This window comes from Lepisma saccharinum, chromosome 23 (genome assembly GCF_977018435.1).
Source record: "Lepisma saccharinum chromosome 23, izLepSacc3.1, whole genome shotgun sequence".
Taxonomy (NCBI): Eukaryota; Metazoa; Arthropoda; class Insecta; order Zygentoma; family Lepismatidae; genus Lepisma; species Lepisma saccharinum.
The window spans coordinates 52028239-52047833 of NC_139251.1; the positions used below are offsets into that span (position 1 = coordinate 52028239).

A 19595-nucleotide genomic window follows, 5' to 3' on the forward strand; every position below is an offset into this window, starting at 1 on the left:
TGGAAGTGGGAGCTTCGGTTCCTGGATCATTGATTTTCCTTTTCAATGTTCCTTGTTCGGTCGATGGTTTGCAAATTTTCAGGTGTTTACTTAAATTTGCAATGCTGATCATTTTTCTACATCGAGCACAATGCTTAGAAGGTAACGAACGATTTAAACTCGAAGCTGTTTCGTTACATCTTGCCCTGTGCTTGCTAATACTAGTTTTAGACATTAATTTTTCGCAAGTAACACATTCGATCAAACTGGTGGATTCCATTATGCTTTCTCCAAAATCACAGAAATCAAAAAGTCTAGTATATAGCGATACAGAATTTCAGGTATGTTATTTTATATAGAATTTCTTGGGTGTGAATACAAAAACGCACGATCAACCCAAAATTCAATGAGATTCTATTTACTAGGAAAAGTACGTCCTCAACGCGATACTCGAGGCTTCCGTGCAACAAAAAATACATATCGATCTGCATGGGTTTGGCTGTTTCGAACCTTCTGCGCTTGGATAGCAGGTACGAAGGCAACCCGCCCGTCATCGAATTGGTGAATTCGATTTTGGCTCCTCTCACGAACGAGAAGAACATGCTTCACATGTTCATCGCGTTGCTGGAGATTGTACTCGAATGTTTCGTTTTTTCGATCTTGTACGTGCTTCACCATCTTGCGCTCTCTGCCAGCATCAACTTCGATCGTCCTAGGGTGGGGACCAGCCTCTACTGCACTTGCGAAGCTCTGAAATCATCCGTCGCTCTCGGGCGCATCAACCATTTGGACGTGGGAGCCCTGCTCGAATTGTACGAAAAGAATATAGCTTACGTTTCGAATCGCGAACACATAAAGCGACTCGTGCAGAAATTGACCGACACGTTCTTGATAGAAGACGAGGACGGCCAAATTGCAGCAGATCATGGCCGAAACCGTAACCAAAGAACTTTTCATCATTTCGATGGGTTGGGCCGGAATGTGTACCATCTTTCTAAAATTAAATGCAGATCTGCTCCTGATGTACGTGTTCAGGTTTGAAGATAAGAACGTGGAAAAATTATCCTTGGATAGAAGATACACCGTTTTCAAGAATTCTGCGGCTTCGAACCTGAAATCGTTCAAACGGTTGTTCCTGCCTCAACTCTCCGAACGGTACAATAAGAAGGGTAGGAAAAACAGAGGAAACAACGACGAACCAATTTTAACCCTGCTGAGAGAACGCGTTACGACTTTTTCATGCCGTGCCTGAAAGAGGCCAAGATCGAAATTCCGAAAAAGCCGGAGGAGGTGAAAAATCGAGACACGACTCTGTTGAATTTCGCTACCACGTTCATAAAATCTATCTGGGATCAGACGTACGCGCTCGTGAAGGACCACGATTGCCCCCGTTTTCGATGAAAAGCCAGGAAGTACTCTTCCAGCTCTCCTATTTTGTTCAGTGAACATGAAGATTTTTTTTCCCCCTTCACGCAGCACAGTCGATTTCAAATACCGCTACAATACCATTTTTGCATCATGAGGAGAAAAACATCATAGCAGGGGAGCCCAAAAACATCGTAGGAGAGAGGTCCCCGTTAGGTCGTAGGGGGGGTCACACATTGTAGAAGATCACACATGAGTTTTAAAAAAACATCGTATTAGGTCGTAGTAGATTACACTGAGGGACCTTACAGTAAGAGGAGACAGCAGACTTATAGGAAAATGTCGTAAGTAATTTCAAAAGTAGGTCAAAGGACGAGGTTAGCATAAGAGCAAAATTTGCAGGAGGTAAAAAATAGCTTAAAAAGTGATGCCAGAGCTTCTTCTGTCCATTTTTCTCTCATTGTAGGTTAGTTTAGTCCGTAAAAAACGGACTACGCTGAGAGCAGAAGCCTATTAGCAGGTCGTAGTAGATTACACTGAGGGACCTTACAGTAAGAGGAGACAGACTTATAGGAAAATGTCGTAAGTCATTTCAAAAGTAGGTCAAAGGACGAGTTAGCATAAGAGCAAAATTTGCAGGAGGTAAAAAATAGCTTAAAAAGTGATGCCAGAGCTTCTTCTCCATTTTTCTCTCATTGTAGGTTAGTTTAGTCCGTAAAACGTCGTAAAATAAAAAGTAGGTCAAAGGACTGTTCCAGAACATACATACTACTCTAAAGTAGGTCAATGCACGTAGAGGCTCTCGTGTAGTTTAGCACGTAATAAAAAAAATGAATAGGTTAAGTTATATCACGTAAGATCGTGGCATTCGTACCAAGTATGAGGTGGGAAAAAAATTAGATGCGGTGATCAAAATATGCTACCACTGAGGTTAAATCCATAAAAAAAAAGGGCTCGTACCAAGTATTGCGTAGAAACAATCAACTTACACTACTCACAGGTTAGTGCTAGTTTTGCAATATTTATATAAATGTCTGCATATGTCCATAAAAATAAGCGGGCATTACAGGCTGCAAATGTCGGCATCTCCGTCAGCGCCGCCTGCCACGCTTTTCCCGATCTCTCGGCTGAAGATCGAAATGGACGCACGGTACTTCAGTACTTCCAATCAGTAAATGATTCAACATTGGTTTTCCACTCGTTTGTTTTGTTCACTTGGCTAAGGTCTTATATCTATAAAAAATGATCATGATCTGCAATCTTCCTATTTCCTGTGTACCTACTATACCTTCATATGCAGTATGTTTGTACACGTTTTGTAGTCTGATTAAAACTATGAGTTCACTAGACAATAGGCCAACCTTTGCTATGTTCGTGAATGCATAAAATTATGTTAAGCATGCATAACTGGAGGCAACTTGTCCCAGGCATAATTCCTGAGACTCAGATTGCAAGACTGAGGTAAACTCTAAGTAAACATACTGAGAACATATTAATGGGCCTGAAAACTTATGAAATTAAAATAAATTAAATTGGACTCTGTTCAAGTGGGAATGAGCCTTTCTGTGGAAATCTTTATTTTCTTTAGGCATATGATGTAGATGTTTTCAGTTTACATAGGATTCTATTCGTTCCAAATTACATCCAAATCGAAGAAAATGTAGTTTTATATTAAAGTAGAAGATTCGGAGAAGCCATATAAGGTCATTTAGGTTTATTTTCACCCCCAGGCTTCATTTGTCAAAGGAGAAGAAAACTTGTGAAGTCGTCTCTTTGTTCTCTGTTTATGACGTAGCATCTGTATTAACTATCACACACTAATTTTCCACACAATAACGTTTAATGAAAAACAGCTGGTTCTTCCATGGTGAGCATATGACCTTTACTCCAAACTAATTTGGGAAAAAAGCAATCATTTTGTTTGCAAAAATATATGAATTACTGTCAGATTCCTTGATTCATTGCTGCCCCCTTATTATTTAAGTGTTGGTTAAATTTTGGTGAATTGAATTTCCACAATCCTACTATGAGACAGGATCACTATTGTTTGTGTCAATTAGGACACAGGGTTATGTACCCAATTTCCAAGTTTTTTAAAAGTATCTTCCAAAATGTGGGGACATAAGGTGACGTCGTCGGAAACTAGTATTTTTTCTTGATTACCTCGCAAATTGCATCCTTAAGTCCCATGCCTCAGCCCAATTTAAATAACATTTACGACCTTCCCTTGAAAATAAATATATATATACGTTTTTATAAACACTGCAGTAACTGTATTCTCATTCGAGTATATATATATATGTGTGTGTGTGGGTGTGTGTGTGTGTGTTAAAGAAACTTCGAATACGTACACAATTTACTGTTGGCATCTATTTTCTTATTTTACATTACTCCATTTTGAATATGTGTAAAACATATGTTGTACATGAAAGTTATACATGTTTTATGTACAAAAGAATAATATTCGGAATGCATTTATGATGCATTTTCAGCCATTCAAAAATAAAATTTGTGTTCTTGTTTTCCATTATTAATTAATGTGAAATTGAACATTTTTTTTTTTTTTTAAAAAAGTGTTTGAAATTGTTTGTTCCAACACAACTGCTTTAACACCGAGTTCTGCCCCTCTTTTTGTGTAATTTACAAAGATGATAACGTCTTTGACACTACCACTACTAATAATCGTTATAATAGTGTGATTATTATTATTATTACGTTTATCCTGGTACTTCCCCCCCACCCCCTGAGACAAAAGTTCGCAGTTGTACCTTTGGTGCATGTGAGTGGGTGTTGAAAGGCAGTAATGCGCAAGGTTCAAATAGAAAACATCTGCTTGTGGCCTTGAATTTTTTGAAAATTTGCCTTGAAAACCGGGAATTATACTTGAATTTTATCATGGTCCTAGAGTAGCCACCCTGAGTGGGTAACCACCTGTAACCAATCTTAACGCACCCCTTATAAAAGTTGACCCGCCCTCGCTGGTGAGAAAAGGGCGGCAAGATAAGCTAACGTCTTTTCTAGCAAACGGTTGATGTGCGTTGCAGAGAAGACAGTCCGGCTCAAGCATTGATACGGTTAGGACCCGTGTTACGTTGGTTATGGGTTTCGCGGGCCAAAGGACAAACTGTAAGTGAACTAATGGCCATAATCTCAGCCGGAAATAGAGATAGTGTCTAAAGGACAAACTGTAAGTGAACTAACGGTCATGATCTCTGCCGGAAAGAGAGATAGTGTCTAAAGAACGAACTGTAAGTGAACTAACGGTCATGATCTCTGCCGGAAAGAGAGATTGTGTCTATAGAATAAACTGTGAGTGAACTATCGGTCTGTGCAGTATCTCTACCTGAACCTGAGAAAAGGTTACTAAAGAAGAGAGGCTACATGTTTATTATGAACCAACGACAGGAGGATTAGAAGATTGAAGACATCGAAGTCGGTATCAGCAAGATTTGTTCTTTCCCCCCAACTCCCCCTTTGTGTTCAACGTTAGTGTTTTTCAGCGTGTTTATCGCCAAGTGAAGTAAATACCGAAGTAGTTACATCGAAGACGTAAGTACTCTGTGAAATAACCTCTAAGAACTAAGTTTGGTCTTTCTCAACAAATTCACACTGGAAGCTGACTAATCTGTGTATTCCGGAATCGTTTGTAAACCACAGACGTCAGGTGCCCTGGGCCTTTAATAAATATTATACTGTATTTTGTGGTGTATGAATACTTAGATACTTAAATATAAAAATTCACTGCTAGTCTTCTTTTGTGTGATTGACGTTGTTCAACGGCAGAATATAAATTGCTCGAATAAAAGCAAAACCAAAGAAAAAACTATATATGGTGCCGAAACCTGGGAAATACTTCTGTTTATTTGTTGAGATACTATGTTAAATTTAAGAAATCATGTTGATATTGGATTATTTGTGTTTAAAATATTGGTGTTCTACTTAAGAAAATGGAAGAAAAAGCTGTACTGTTTGATCGGAAGAGCAGGTTTCTTTTTTTCTCCTCTCCCTCTCGCTGCAGCTGTAAGGGATTAAGGAATTAGCAAGCTAGCGATAAGTAAGTCAGTGGTGCGAACATGGCTCGAACGATATGGAAAGGTCCTTGTTGCGGCAAGTTGAGGATTTGTTTGTTCAGTCTGTAAACAAAGGTTCCACAGAGATTGTGTGGAAATGAACAAATGTGCATTCAAAGATGATCAGGCTGATTTTTGCTGTGAACAATGTAAGAGTCCTGCTGGCAAGAAAATATCAAGGAAGTAAAAGTAGAAGAAAGTGCACAGGGTGTTCCCAATTAACTGGCGAAAATGAAGAGAATGTTAACCTCACCTCACTTTTGTTATTTATGAAGCAGAGTAGGCAAGAGCAAAATAATAAATTTGACATGTTGTACCTGAATGTGGAGGAAGGTAATCAAACCATGCAAGAAATGAGCGTACGGCCGGAAGATAGATTGGATAAGTTAGAAATTAAAGTATCTAAATTGGAAGAGTTATGTAGTTCACATGATCATAAGCATTCTTGTCAGATTATGCATGAAGAACCAAAGACGAGTTCGGAATTCAAGGTGGAGGTTCTTGAAAGTCCAGTGAAGAATCAACACAAACAAGTGAGTGTATTAGAAACAAAACTGAATGAAGTTGAGGATATATTACCCATTGAGATGCAGCGAAATAATGAGCTAATAAAAAATGGAAATGAAGGTATTCCTAGAGAACCGAATGCGAAAAATGATGATCTGTACTCCAACTTGAAAGGATGTGTAACTTCAGACAGAACATTTCAGGAAATTATTATGATCAATAAGAGGAAGAAAAATAGAGCAAGACTTAGATATGGTTTTGTAGAAAAACTGAAAAAACTGAATCGAAAGAAACTGAAGGTGGCTAAGAATTCAAAGAAAGCTGAAGAATCGTCGGAGAAAGAAATGGGGAAAAATAGCGAAGGATCTAACAATGCCAACACCGATGAGTCAGATTCAGACACTACGCTGCCGGAGAAAAGTAAGTAGTTGAAACAGAAAAAGCCAGAAGTGTATGTATTTTATGAAGATGGTGAGCATTATGCGAAGCCCTTACAGAAGCTAGAATGGAAGAAGAGAAAGAATAAATTACTTTCTCTACTTGAAGAAAGTTGGAAGAAGAGGAAGAAGAAAAAGGTTGGCTTAGAAAAAGAAAGAACAACAAGCTCTAAATATCGAACATAAATTTGTGATTGTTATATTATGTGTATGAAAAGCTGTTAATGGAAATCAGCTACTAAAAATGTATAAATGTTATCAAGAATCAAGTATAATGTAAACTATAAATATATATATATTCTTTGATAGTTGTTTGAACTAGTTATGGTTCAATGAGAAACTGTTGTGTTACTCATACTTTTGGTAAAAGCACTGGTTGCTATTAATCTCAATAGACATTTGAACGAGTGGGTATATTATGAAATTGTTAAAGTAGTTTTGAGATTTAATATTTCATTTTAAAAAAATGCGAAGAGTAAGATTTAAAAATGGAAGTAAACCTCTAAGTTATCTATGATTATGCACAGATGGAGTGAAGAAGGAATGAGAAAGAAGATCGAACATTCACGCTCAAAGGAGATATACTTGGGAAGTTCTTCGGAATGAAAGATGATATAGTGTTAATGGAATGATAAATAGCATTAATAGAAGAAGGAAGTAACGAGAGTTCTTGGACATACAGATGATAAAAAGTCAGTGTGAATTAAGAGAAAACGAAAGTGCGAGAGATGCACAAAAGTTGAAAATAAGGTCGAAGGCGAACCGGAAAATAGTTGTTTAAAATAAGGTCGAAGATGGACCGGAAATTATTATTAAAGTACATGCTGGCGTGAAGTAAATATGAATGTTCAAGATTCTGTTACTAGTCATAGAAGATATATGCTATTAAGCGGTGAATTGTAAAGAAATTGGAAATTTCCCAAAATTAGTGACCTGGGCTTTATGATACTTTGTATAAGAGAAAGGATAGTAGAGGTTATGGCAAAAGCAAGAAAGTTTACTGTTAAGATTATTTTGATCAACTAAGGTGATATTTTTTAAAGATAAAAACAATAAAGTTATTTTTGGAACAATTCTATCGAAGCTCGCTCAAGTGTTTATTTCAGGTTATGAGTGTTAGAAAAAAGAAAAGTTGGTATATTTAACAAAATTACAAAAAGTAAAAGAGGATGTTAATGTGATAAAGTAAAGGTTTATGTAAAATGAAACAAAAGAAAATACTAGAATGTTAAATATATGAAAAGAAAAATATCATTTGAATAATTTATGAAAGCATACTGGTTCAAACAAAGGTGATATATTTAAGTTAAAAAAGAACACTCAAAATTATTGATTTTTCGTAATAGCAATCTACAGCAATAATTCATTAAGTATTATCTTGATGCTAAAGAAAAGCTGCTTTTGATAAATATTGTTTGAGAATGTTTTCTAAATGTGTGTAAGCATACTGGTGTCTATGTAATTATATTGTATGTGGAGTATATATGATCTGTACTTGATTGAATAATTGGATCAATATGCAAGATGTTTAAGTTGGGAGTGGAAAAATGTTTGATTTGCAAGTTTCGCTGTAGATTGGTGCCATAATGCCAACTTGAGTATTGGAGGAGTCAAGAAACAAAAGAAACAATTTAATCTCTAAAGATGTTTTATAAAAATTAATATGATTTGAACTTTAAAAAAAACAAAAAAAACATTCTTTTGTAACTCTCTTTGATTGTTAATCATTTATAACATTTAATAATTGAAGTAATAATGCTAATGGTGAAAATTTGTATGTACGAGGCTCGTCTAATAATTGAAGGTGTCCTTTAAAATTGTAATGGTTATTAAGTTATTATCTCTCATAAATGTCCATATAATAACTTTTTGGAGGAGGGGGCTGTTGTAACCGATCTTAACGCACCCCTTATAAAAGTTGACCCACCCTCGCTGGCGAGAAAAGGGCGGCAAGATAAGCTAACGTCTTTTCTAGCAAAAGGTTGATGTACGTTGCAGAGAAGACAGTCCGGCTCAAGCATTGATATGGTTAGGACCCGTGTTACGTTGGTTATGGGTTTCGCGGGCCAAAGGACAAACTGTAAGTGAACTAATGGCCATGATCTCAGCCGGAAATAGAGATAGTGTCTAAAGGACAAACTGTAAGTGAACTAACGGTCATGATCTCTGCCGGAAAGAGAGATAGTGTCTAAAGAACGAACTGTAAGTGAACTAACGGTCATGATCTCTGCCAGAAAGAGAGATTGTGTCTATAGAATAAACTGTGAGTGAACTATCGGTCTGTGCAGTATCTCTACCTGAACCTGAGGAAAGGTTACTAAAGAAGAGAGGCTACATGTTTATTATGAACCAACGACAGGAGGATTAGAAGATTGAAGACATCGAAGTCGGTATCAGCAAGATTTGTTCTTTCCCCCCAACTCCCCCATTGTGTTCAACGTTAGTGTTTTTCAGCGTGTTTATCACCAAGTGAAGTAAATACCGAAGTAGTTACATCGAAGGCGTAAGTACTCTGTGAAATAACCTCTAAGAACTAAGTTTGGTCTTTCTCAACAAATTCACACCGGAAGCTGACTAATCTGTGTATTCCGGAATTGTTTGTAAACCACAGACGTCAGGTGCCCTGGGCCTTTAATAAATATTATACTGTATTTTGTGGTGTATGAATACTTAGATACTTAAATATAAAAATTCACTGCTAGTCTCCTTTTGTGTGATTGACGTTGTTCAAAGGCAAAATATAAATTGCTCGAATAAAAGCAAAACCAAAGAAAAAACTATATACACCCTGGGCCTTGTGCATGTAGGGGCCTCGCGTCCCATGAGGTTGATATGAAAAATGTAATAAATGGAAGTGAGAAAAATAGAAAAGGCTAATTTTTGTGGGCAATAAAATTAAAACCTTTTTTTATCTTTCTTTATATTCTAGTTTAACGTTATAATTTGAATGAATACGTCAAATCAGAGGTGGGCGAGAGCTCTAAGCCTAAGGGGCCCGAAAAAGTCAAAATAATTCTAATTTCTCATGTGAGACATTAACACAAAAATTGCTTTTACATTTTTATCCATTTAATATTTTCTTGAATAAACAGCGCTTTGTCTTGGCTTTTCTTCTGTCTCCTGATCTTGCATAGTCTATCAGATTTTTAATATGTTAATAATAAAACACCTCAAACTGCCGCGGAGCAAAGTATGGGGCATTTAAATGCTTCTGTTGTTTTAAGCTGAAGAAGGGCATGGATAATATTAGCAGTTCTTCCTTCCTACAACTTTAAATGCAGCTATTACCTTCTGTAAGGGGCATGAAGATAATTTATCTTCCGAATTTCCTGATCAAGTTCTAAGTTTCAGGAATGTGCTTAAATCTGAAATGAAGTGCTTTGGCAAAGTTTATTCTCATTGATAGCTCTACACTAGCTTCCAGTTTTCTCTGTATCCTGTACCGCCTTCTGTTTGTTCCCTACTCTTCAAGTAACAACCACAAAAAAAGAACTATCTTTCTCAAAATTGAAACTTAGAAACAACTTCTGGAAGGTAGTGTAGAGTCCAAATTTAGCAGACTCAGTAATCTCACTCTTGAACAAGAAAGGCAAGATCTAATGTAAAAGTGTCATTTGCTGGCCAGAACCAGCTTTCTGTTAAGCAAAGTGGTTTGATTTAAATCAGGTTGATTTATCACAAATGTGATTGATTTACAGCTGTAATTTTGTCGTGAATTTTTCGCGAAAATTGACCGTTTCTGCGAACATTTTCATTTTTACGATAAAAACGAAAAAATGGCATTTGTTACTAATTTCTTTTTAAGAAATATATTTGCTTTGAAGATGTTGGCTGCAAAGGAATGAGAAATAATTTGGAAACGCACAGTAACCCGAAAGTCTATTATTTTTTATGTTGTTTCATGAATGAAAATAAATGAGAGAAAGATTGTTTTGTACACTACACTTTTTCTAAAATCTAAATATAACTGAGTAAGGCTGATTTTCAGAAGGTGAAAATTATTATTTACTATTTTTAAGCTTATTTTCCCATAAATGTTGCAAATATTATGCCTTGTATAAAATCATTCATTGATTTAGTAACATTATGTATGAGTGCATGGTATTAAAAATTACCACGAAATTTTCACAAGATTACTGCCATATTTTTAAGTATAAACACGATTTTATATATTTTTCACGAAATTCTTTAAAAATTAACATAAAAAAAACCGGCCCTAGTTTTACTCGCCCACTTGCCAGCCAGGCCGGCCTAGTAAGCGAATCTGGCCAATGAGCAGCTCTCTGGTCCCGATCTTGCCCCAAGTGATTTTTTTGTGTTCCTTCATCTCAAAAAATTGCTGAGGTCCCAGGTGTTAGATTTCTATGCAGAGGGTCTACGTAAGCTTGTTCCACGGTACCAAAAATGCTTGGAGCGTCATTGTGACTATGTAGAAAAATAGCCAGGGGATGCACTTGTATAGTATCAAAATAAAAATTTCCTGGCTTAATTTTATTCTTTGTAATAACCAATCGGCCCTTTTTATTTTTTACATGCCCCTCGTATTAGTTTCTAAGCTAATGTTCTGTAACTAGAACTCAAAGTTAGTGTTGGCAAAATTTTACATTTGTTCCAAATGAATAACTAACTCTCTAGCCTTCTTAAACCCGAAGGTTCATGGCTGCAGCAACACATGCCTTCCATCTGTCCCTATCCTGAGCAATATCTATATATACACTCTTATCCATCCTTACCCATTTCCTTTAGGTCCATCTCAATGTTGTCCCTCCATCTTCGTCTTGGCCTTCCTACAAGTCTTTTACCATCATGTTTCCCAACAACAATAATGTAAACTCCTCTTTCCTCTCCCGTTCATGCCACATGGCCTGCTCAGCTAAGTCTTCTTGATTTAATTATTCTAACAATATCTGGACATGAATACAAATTATGTAGTTCTAAATTATGTAACCTTCTCCACTCACCTGTTTCCTTATCCCTTTTAGGTCCAAATATTTTCCTAAGGATCTTATTTTCAAATACTTTTAATTAATGTTCCTCTTTCAATGTAAGGGACCAAGTTTCACACCCATATAATACTACAGGCAAAATTAATGTTTTGTATATTTTAACTTTTAGTTTCTTAGATATTAAACGAGAAGAGAAAAGTAACATGCATTTCCTGAATTAAGCCTGCTTTTTATTTCCTCTTTAATATCATTTTCATTTGTTAGTATTACTCCTTTGAATTTGGAAACTGGTTCAAATGAGTTGTTATCAATAATTAGATTTTGATTATTACCTAATACTTGGTTTTGGTCTGTAAGCATATATTTAGTTTTCTCTTTGCTAACTACCAAACCTATCTCTTAGCTGTTTTGAAGAATATTTTAGCATTATTGTTAATTGTATTTATATCATCCGCTAATAAGTCGACATCATTTGCATTGGCTAACAACTGAGTCATACCGATTAATTTTAGTCCTTCGTTAGTTTCTTTTACCTTCCTAACAGCATATTCTAAGGCAAAATTAAACAACAATGGAGATAATGCATCTCCTTGTTTTAACCCATCATGAATTGTAAATTTGTCAGACACATTAACACCCACCCAAATTTTACTTTCTGTTTCAGTGGTGCATACTTTTATCGTATTAACAAGCTTCTTAGGTATTCCAAACTCAACTAATAGATTATATAATTTATCTCTTTTGACCGAATCATAATCAATGAATAGCTGATGGACATTTTGATTATATTTCCACTTTTTCTCAAGTATCTGTCTGATGTGAAAAATTTGATCTGTAGTTGATCTGTTACGTTTAAATCCACATTGATATCACCTATAATTTCATTAGCATATTGGGTTAGTCTTGTTAAAACAATGTTAGATAATATTTCATATGTTGTCAAGAGTAGAGAAATTCCACGGTAATTATTGCAGTTCATTTTATCACCTTTTTTAAACACAGGAACAATTATGGATTCTTTCCACTGTTGAGGGATTTCTTCTTTATTCCTCTTTATTCCATATTAAACAAATTAATTTATGAATTTTATATATTAACGAATTCCTATCAAACTTAATTAACTCGGCTGGTATTAAATCAATGCCAGGTGCTTTGTTATTCTTTAGCCTTTTAATATCATCTTTAACTTCAGTCAAGTTAGGTTCTGGAACTAAAGGTTCTGCTGTGTGTACTTTAATTACTTCTGATGTATCTCCTACATGAACATTTAAAAGGTCATTAAAGTAGATCTTCCTTCTATTTAAAATATCGCCTGGATCAGCCAAAAAATTGCAGTTTTTATCTTTTATCAAGCTTACTTTAAGTTGCCACCCATTTCTAAAAGCATTTTACACCCTTATATAAATCTCTGATATTTTTATTTTTGCTGTTTGTTTCAAAAGGTAAAAAAGGTAAAGTGTTCCCCTGTGCATAGCACCATGCCATGAAGCCGTATAGGGGGTGTGGGGGTAACGCCCCACACTTTCTTGATCCGGTCGTGAGTGGGGGTGATGTGATCGGCCTTTACCCCCCAGGGTTTCCCCCAGGTACCCATGTTATTCGACGCTGGGTGTGCGCCGGGGCCGCTTCCACCGTTAGAAAAGTTTGTTTGTTTCAATTTCGTTAATTTTACTTTTGTAAGTGAATATAAAGAAATATTATTTATGTTCTAAATATGTCAAACAGTGTTTTAATCAACAGCAAACTTGTTTTGAATTAATAAAACACAAGAAAACTTATTTTGTTTCATGAGGAATCTTGTTATCACGAAATTAAGGACTCTTTGTAGTTGTACAGTTTGGTCGAGAAGTAATTAGGCATTGAAAATTTGCTGTAGTTTCTGCAATGTCAATGAAACTTTCTGCACACATGCATAGTGGAGTAGGATTACGTTTGTGCATACAAATTTCATAATACAATTATGTTTTGTTATATTTTCAGTAAGATGACTAACCACTTGACTGCCCAAGATCAAGTGTAGAATTCAGTGATTGCTGTGCAGAATTAGTGGCGTACAGTGAAGGGTAGAAATGCAACTATCTGGCCAGAGACAAGAACTTTCTTATGACCACAGGCTCTGTTGCACAGCAATTACTGAATTCCATGCCTCGTAGCTTGCCCCTGAGCGGTCAAGTGGTTAGTCATCTTTCTGAAAAGATAAGAAAACATCATCGTATTGTGAAATTTGTATGCACATATGTAATCCTATTCCAGAATGTATATGTACGGAAAGTTTATTCATATTGCTTAAAGATTACAAAAACTACAGTAAATTTCCAATGCCTAGTTACTTCTCATCCACCTTGTAGTTCTATCATCCATATGTTGAAATGCTTATTAATGTTATTTGAAAATCTCTCATGTAGGCTATTTGGCATAGAGTACATCATTGTAGCATTTCACCCTGTGGAACTTGGGATCAAACCATTAGGGTTGTAGTTCACCCTTGAGCTACAAGCGCTGCGATGGCCCTAAAGGGCCAGATATGAGGTACTAAACTAATATGCAATTAAATGACATGATTGATGTTTGAAACACAACACTTGTGACTGAGAATTACGGCATTACAGATAAGGGATGACTTACCCCATTCGATACGATTAGCTCTGTCTTAGCAGTGTTACCTCCTCGATGAACCGCAATCAAAAGATCCCCCTGCTCCTAGATTACTATGTTTTGTACCTCTCGCTGCGACCTTGGCTTACCTGGCTCAAGGAGAGCCACACAGCTTCCCGTGTTAAAAAAAACTCTTCCCTAACAAAATCTAGGAGCATGATCTGACACTTTTAGACAAGATTCTACCCATACCAACGGGATATGCTATGTCATTTCCCAGTTGCAGTACCAAACTCATTTCCCACAGTGTCTACACCATACATTTTATTCTAAATGCAAGAAAATACATTGAGGTTACCAACTATGTATTGTATGTTAATATGAGGAAAGAAAGGTTGTGATTGTTTGGTAGCTATATTGGAGGGTTTATTATTATTTTTATTTTTATTTTTATTTCCATGCTCAATACAATATTATTTCATGCTCAATTTGTTCTGACTGGCTGGTGTCGAATTATTCAGTCCCATTATGAATGTTACCAAATAATGTCAGTCTATCAGTCACTTTGCTGTATGTTACCTGTTTTACAAACATAAAATAAAGAGTACAAAAATGTGCTCAGTTTGAAACACTGAACAGGATGATCTCCGCCTGGAATGAATTGTCATCACATTTGAATGTAAAGAGGCACATTTCTGACAATTAGGTGAGATATCAGTAAAGATATATTGCACAATACTGGGGGATTCTGTATGTCGCACCATTGCTTTGATCTGTGGTGAAAAATGGTTCAGAACTCTGGCCATGCATGGCTCATGCATTCATTTGCTGGGGGTTCACTGAAGTCGTGACAAATTTCAGTTTCCACAAATTTTGAAAAGGTTAATTGGGGGGGTTAAAAGGTTTGTCCAGACTTTTTTCATGTGGGTGTATGTTTCATAGCAGGGGTGTGCGAATAAATTTAAGGTAAGATAACGCCCATTCTATTTTTGATAACTGCCATAAATGCAAAGCTTTTGAGTTTCAAATTTTATAGTTGCAAAATAACTTGAAGGATTAGTCTCACATTGTATATGAGAAAAATTGGTCACCATGTTTAGTGATAGTAGATGACAGACTGATTTAAAATGTTTTGCAAGAACTTTAAATGAAAATACAAAGACAACATATCACTAAAACACGAAGGCAAAAGCGTGGTCAATCCCCAAGATGTAGCATCAACTTTCAATAAATACTTTACTGGGATAGTAGAAAAAATAACAAAAAACATCCAAAAACAAAATCATAAAACTAGTAATTTAACTAAAGTAGATTCTAATATATACTTACTCCCAGCAGACGAGAAGGATATATTTAGCTTAATAAGTCGCTTGAAAAACAATTATTCTGCTGGCATAGATGAGATACCTGACATTGTAATAAAAAAATGTGCCGCACACATATGTGGCCCAATATGTCATGTAGTTAATCTAAATCTCCTTACCGGTAAATATCCAGAACAGCTAAAGACTGCCATAATAAAACCTCTGCACAAGAAAGGGTCAAAAATGAAATGAGTATTTACAGACCAATCTCTCTTCTCCCAGTCATCTCAAAAATACTCGAAAGGGTTATGTACAATACATTAATAACATTTTTTAACAAATTTTCCATCATTTCAGAACAACAACATGGTTTTTGCAAAGGAAAATGTACACAATCTGCTATACACACATTCACAGAAGCAATTAGAGAAATTTTGGATAAAAAAGAACACTGTGTAGGGCTCTTTCTTGATCTAACAAAAGTATTTGACACAAACTCTTGGTAAAAAAAAATGGACCAGTATGGGATCAGGGGAGTAGCAAAAGAATGGTTTAAATCATATTTAACGGACAGGAATCAGATAGTAGAAATAACTCACATCGATGAAGATAATAACAAGGAAAATTATCGATCAAAGAAACAACGTATTACATATGGTGTACCCCAAGGATCCATTTTAGGACCCTTACTTTTTTTAATTTACATGAATGACCTTCCACAAAACTGTAAAGATGCAAACACAACTCACTCTGCTGATGATACAACTGTTCAATAGATTAATAACATTTTTTAACAAATTTTCCATCATTTCAGAACAACAACATGGTTTTTGCAAAGGAAAATCTACACAATCTGCTATACACACATTCACAGAAGCAATTAGAGAAATTTTGGATAAAAAAGAACACTGTGTAGGGCTCTTTCTTGATCTAACAAAAGCATTTGACACTGTCAACCACAAACTCTTGGTAAAAAAAAATGGACCAGTATGGGATCAGGGGAGTAGCAAAAGAATGGTTTAAATCATATTTAACGGATAGGAATCAGATAGTAGAAATAACTCACATCGATGAAGATAATAACAAGGAAAATTATCGATCAAAGAAACAACGTATTACATATGGTGTACCCCAAGGATCCATTTTAGGACCCTTACTTTTTTTAATTTACATGAATGACCTTCCACAAAACTGTAAAGATGCAAACACAACTCACTCTGCTGATGATACAACTGTTCAATAGATTAATAACATTTTTTAACAAATTTTCCATCATTTCAGAACAACAACATGGTTTTTGCAAAGGAAAATCTACACAATCTGCTATACACACATTCACAGAAGCAATTAGAGAAATTTTGGATAAAAAAGAACACTGTGTAGGGCTCTTTCTTGATCTAACAAAAGCATTTGACACTGTCAACCACAAACTCTTGGTAAAAAAAAATGGACCAGTATGGGATCAGGGGAGTAGCAAAAGAATGGTTTAAATCATATTTAACGGACAGGAATCAGATAGTAGAAATAACTCACATCGATGAAGATAATAACAAGGAAAATTATCGATCAAAGAAACAACGTATTACATATGGTGTACCCCAAGGATCCATTTTAGGACCCTTACTTTTTTTAATTTACATGAATGACCTTCCACAAAACTGTAAAGATGCAAACACAACTCACTCTGCTGATGATACAACTGTTCTTATAGCAGGAACAAACACAGAACGGTTAAAACACAACGTAAAGAATACAATCACGCACATCTCGTAGTGGATAGAAAAAAATGGTCTTGTGGTAAACACTAAAAAAACAAATGCAATTAGATTTCAAATCAACATCTGTTGCAGTGAAACTCAGAAATTAACTTTCAAGATCAGGACATAGAATATGTATCTAACATAAAATTTCTTGGCGTACAACTGTCTGAAAATTTAAAGTGGGATCTACACATTGAAGCTACAGCAAACAAGGTTAGTGGGTTTTGTTATGTGATAAGAACAGTAAGAAATGTAGTAAATCTAGAAGCAGCAAAAACACTATACTATGGCATCATTCACTCTGTATTACAGTACGGCATCATTTTCTGGGGGAACATGAACAAAAGCATTACATTATTCAGACTACAAAAGAGAGCTGTTAGAATTCTGGCAAATGCTCCAACAGATGCACCATGCAAACCATTATTTCAAGAATTACAAGATATTGCCAGTTCCATGCATGTTCAATAAAAGCAATGAGATTTCCAATGACTTGTAACAGTCGGATTGACCATTACTGGTTTTGGTAATATGTTAAATAGTAATTGCTGGCCAGCTAGGGTTAAGTACAAGGGGTGACTGAAAAGTTCTCGCCCTACCATGATGCATTTATCGTAGCTGAATATTACTTTAGCTAATCATAACATATGCCTTTGCAAAGCCCCATACCAAATTTCATAGTACTATCTTTTTTTGTTTTTCAGATTTTGATGTTTGAAGTGAAACAAGTGCATTTTCTGAAAAATGGAAAAAGTGAGCACTCGTGCGGTTATCCAATACCTCCTGAAAAAAGGCATGAGTGGACAGGACATCCACAAGGACATGATGGAAACATTCAATTCATTCAACTGTGTCAGTTTGCGTTATTACTTATGAGACACCCTGTATATACATTTTTATAAACACTGCAGTAACTGTATTATCATTCGAGTACATAATATATATATACACACAGGGAGGGCACAATGTCACTTTCCCCAATAAATGAAGAAATCAAATAAAAGAACCCAGGTGACTTGTCAATCTTTATTGAACTTCAAAGTGTCGTTTGTACTTCAAATACTGTTCAAACTGTCCTCCACCATCTTCAGTGCACAACAGAACACCTCTTCAGCACTGATTTGCAAATATCATGGCACAATTGAGGATTGTCATCCAATCTCTTGAATGATTATTCGATTAGCTGTAGCAAGTGAACCAAATCCTGCAGTTTCTTGGAAAAACACTTCGTCTTTGACAATACCCCACATGGCGAAGTCGCATGGTGTGAGGTCACATGAACATGGTGGCCGATCTGTCATACCATGATGATTATGCCATTCATCTAAATGTTGATCCAAGAACTCCCTCACAACGAAACTAAAATGAGTTCATGCTCCATCGTGTTGCCACGTGAATGGAATGTTTTCGTAACGAGGGTTACGAATCTCAACGTCCTGGAATCACAACGTCCTGCAACATCTGAAGGTATGTGTCACCGGTAACAGTTCCTTCAAAAAGAATGGTCCTATGACACCACAACTCCAAATACCACCACAAACAGAGCCACCAGGGATGTTTAACTCTTCAGTCATAATTTTGTGTGAATTGGTATCACTCCAATAAACACAATTGTGACTGTGGACGTGACCGTTCATCTTGAATGAGGCCTCATCTGCCCACAAAATTCGTTTCCAGAAGTCTCTGTCAGCTTCGTTCTGAATGAGGCACCACTCACAAAACACAACACGTTGGTCCGGATCACATTCGTGTAACGCGTGCAGAAGTTTTGGCCAGAAAGGTTTCATCTTCAAAACCTTTAACATGTTCCTTATAGTGGTACGTGACATTCCCAGGTCCCCTGCACGCCTTCTGGTAGACTTCTTCGGGCTGGATACAAAACTCTGAGCAATATGTGCAGTGTTTTCTTCATTTTGGGGTTGTCTGCTTGACTGTAGATCATGCACAGAACCTGTAGCCTTGAATCGTTGGTTCAGGTTTCTCATGGCTTGACGTGATGGTGGTTCCTCAACTGGAAATCTTCTCCTGAATTCTGATGTCACCACATTTGTGTTTTTGTTGTGTTTCCACCAAGCTTGTAGCACGAAAACACGTTGTTCCTTTGTTAATTTGCGATTCATCTCAAGACCTGCAATGCAGAATAAGAACTTCACACACAAGGGAGGTTATCTAAGTGTCCCCCTCCGATTTCCATGAAACTTCGCAGGTGTATAAAGGGACCCAAAGAAAGAAGAAGAAGACGTGTTTTTGTGTTTCAGTTAAAAAACTGTTTTAGGGGGCAACCCCCCACTCAAATGTCAAGATGAGGAGAGATTGAAGTGGAGATCTGACCCCGAAACCACGTAAATATGGCATATGAAGAAACAGGGGGCATAGGGCCCCTCTATTAGTGATGGGAAAAGTCGTTCCTTTTGTGGATTCGATTCCTTTCGTTCCGCTCACCTAGAGGAATCGATTCCTCAAACTCGTTCCTTCTTTCCTTTCGTTCCACTGGAAGTCGTTCCGACTCCAGCCGTCTCGTTTCCAGTTCCACCATGATTTCATTCACTCGTTCCTTTTCGGAATCATGATTCCTGGAATCATTTCCTCTCGTTCCGAGGAACGAGGCTCATGTTTCGTTCCTCCTTGCCAG

At 36.4% G+C, this 19595-nt stretch overlaps 1 protein-coding gene across 1 annotated transcript in view; it reads left to right on the top strand.

Moving 5' to 3' along the window:
* LOC145977764 (uncharacterized) overlaps positions 1-17706 on the top strand; it is a 120590-nt gene extending 102884 nt beyond the window's left edge. The window contains exon 3 of the mRNA XM_083110035.1: positions 17668-17706. Within this exon, the coding sequence (XP_082966161.1) occupies positions 17668-17674 (7 nt within the window). The 3' untranslated portion in view covers positions 17675-17706. The remainder of the gene's footprint in view (positions 1-17667) is intronic.
* The last annotated feature ends 1889 nt before the right edge of the window (positions 17707-19595 follow it).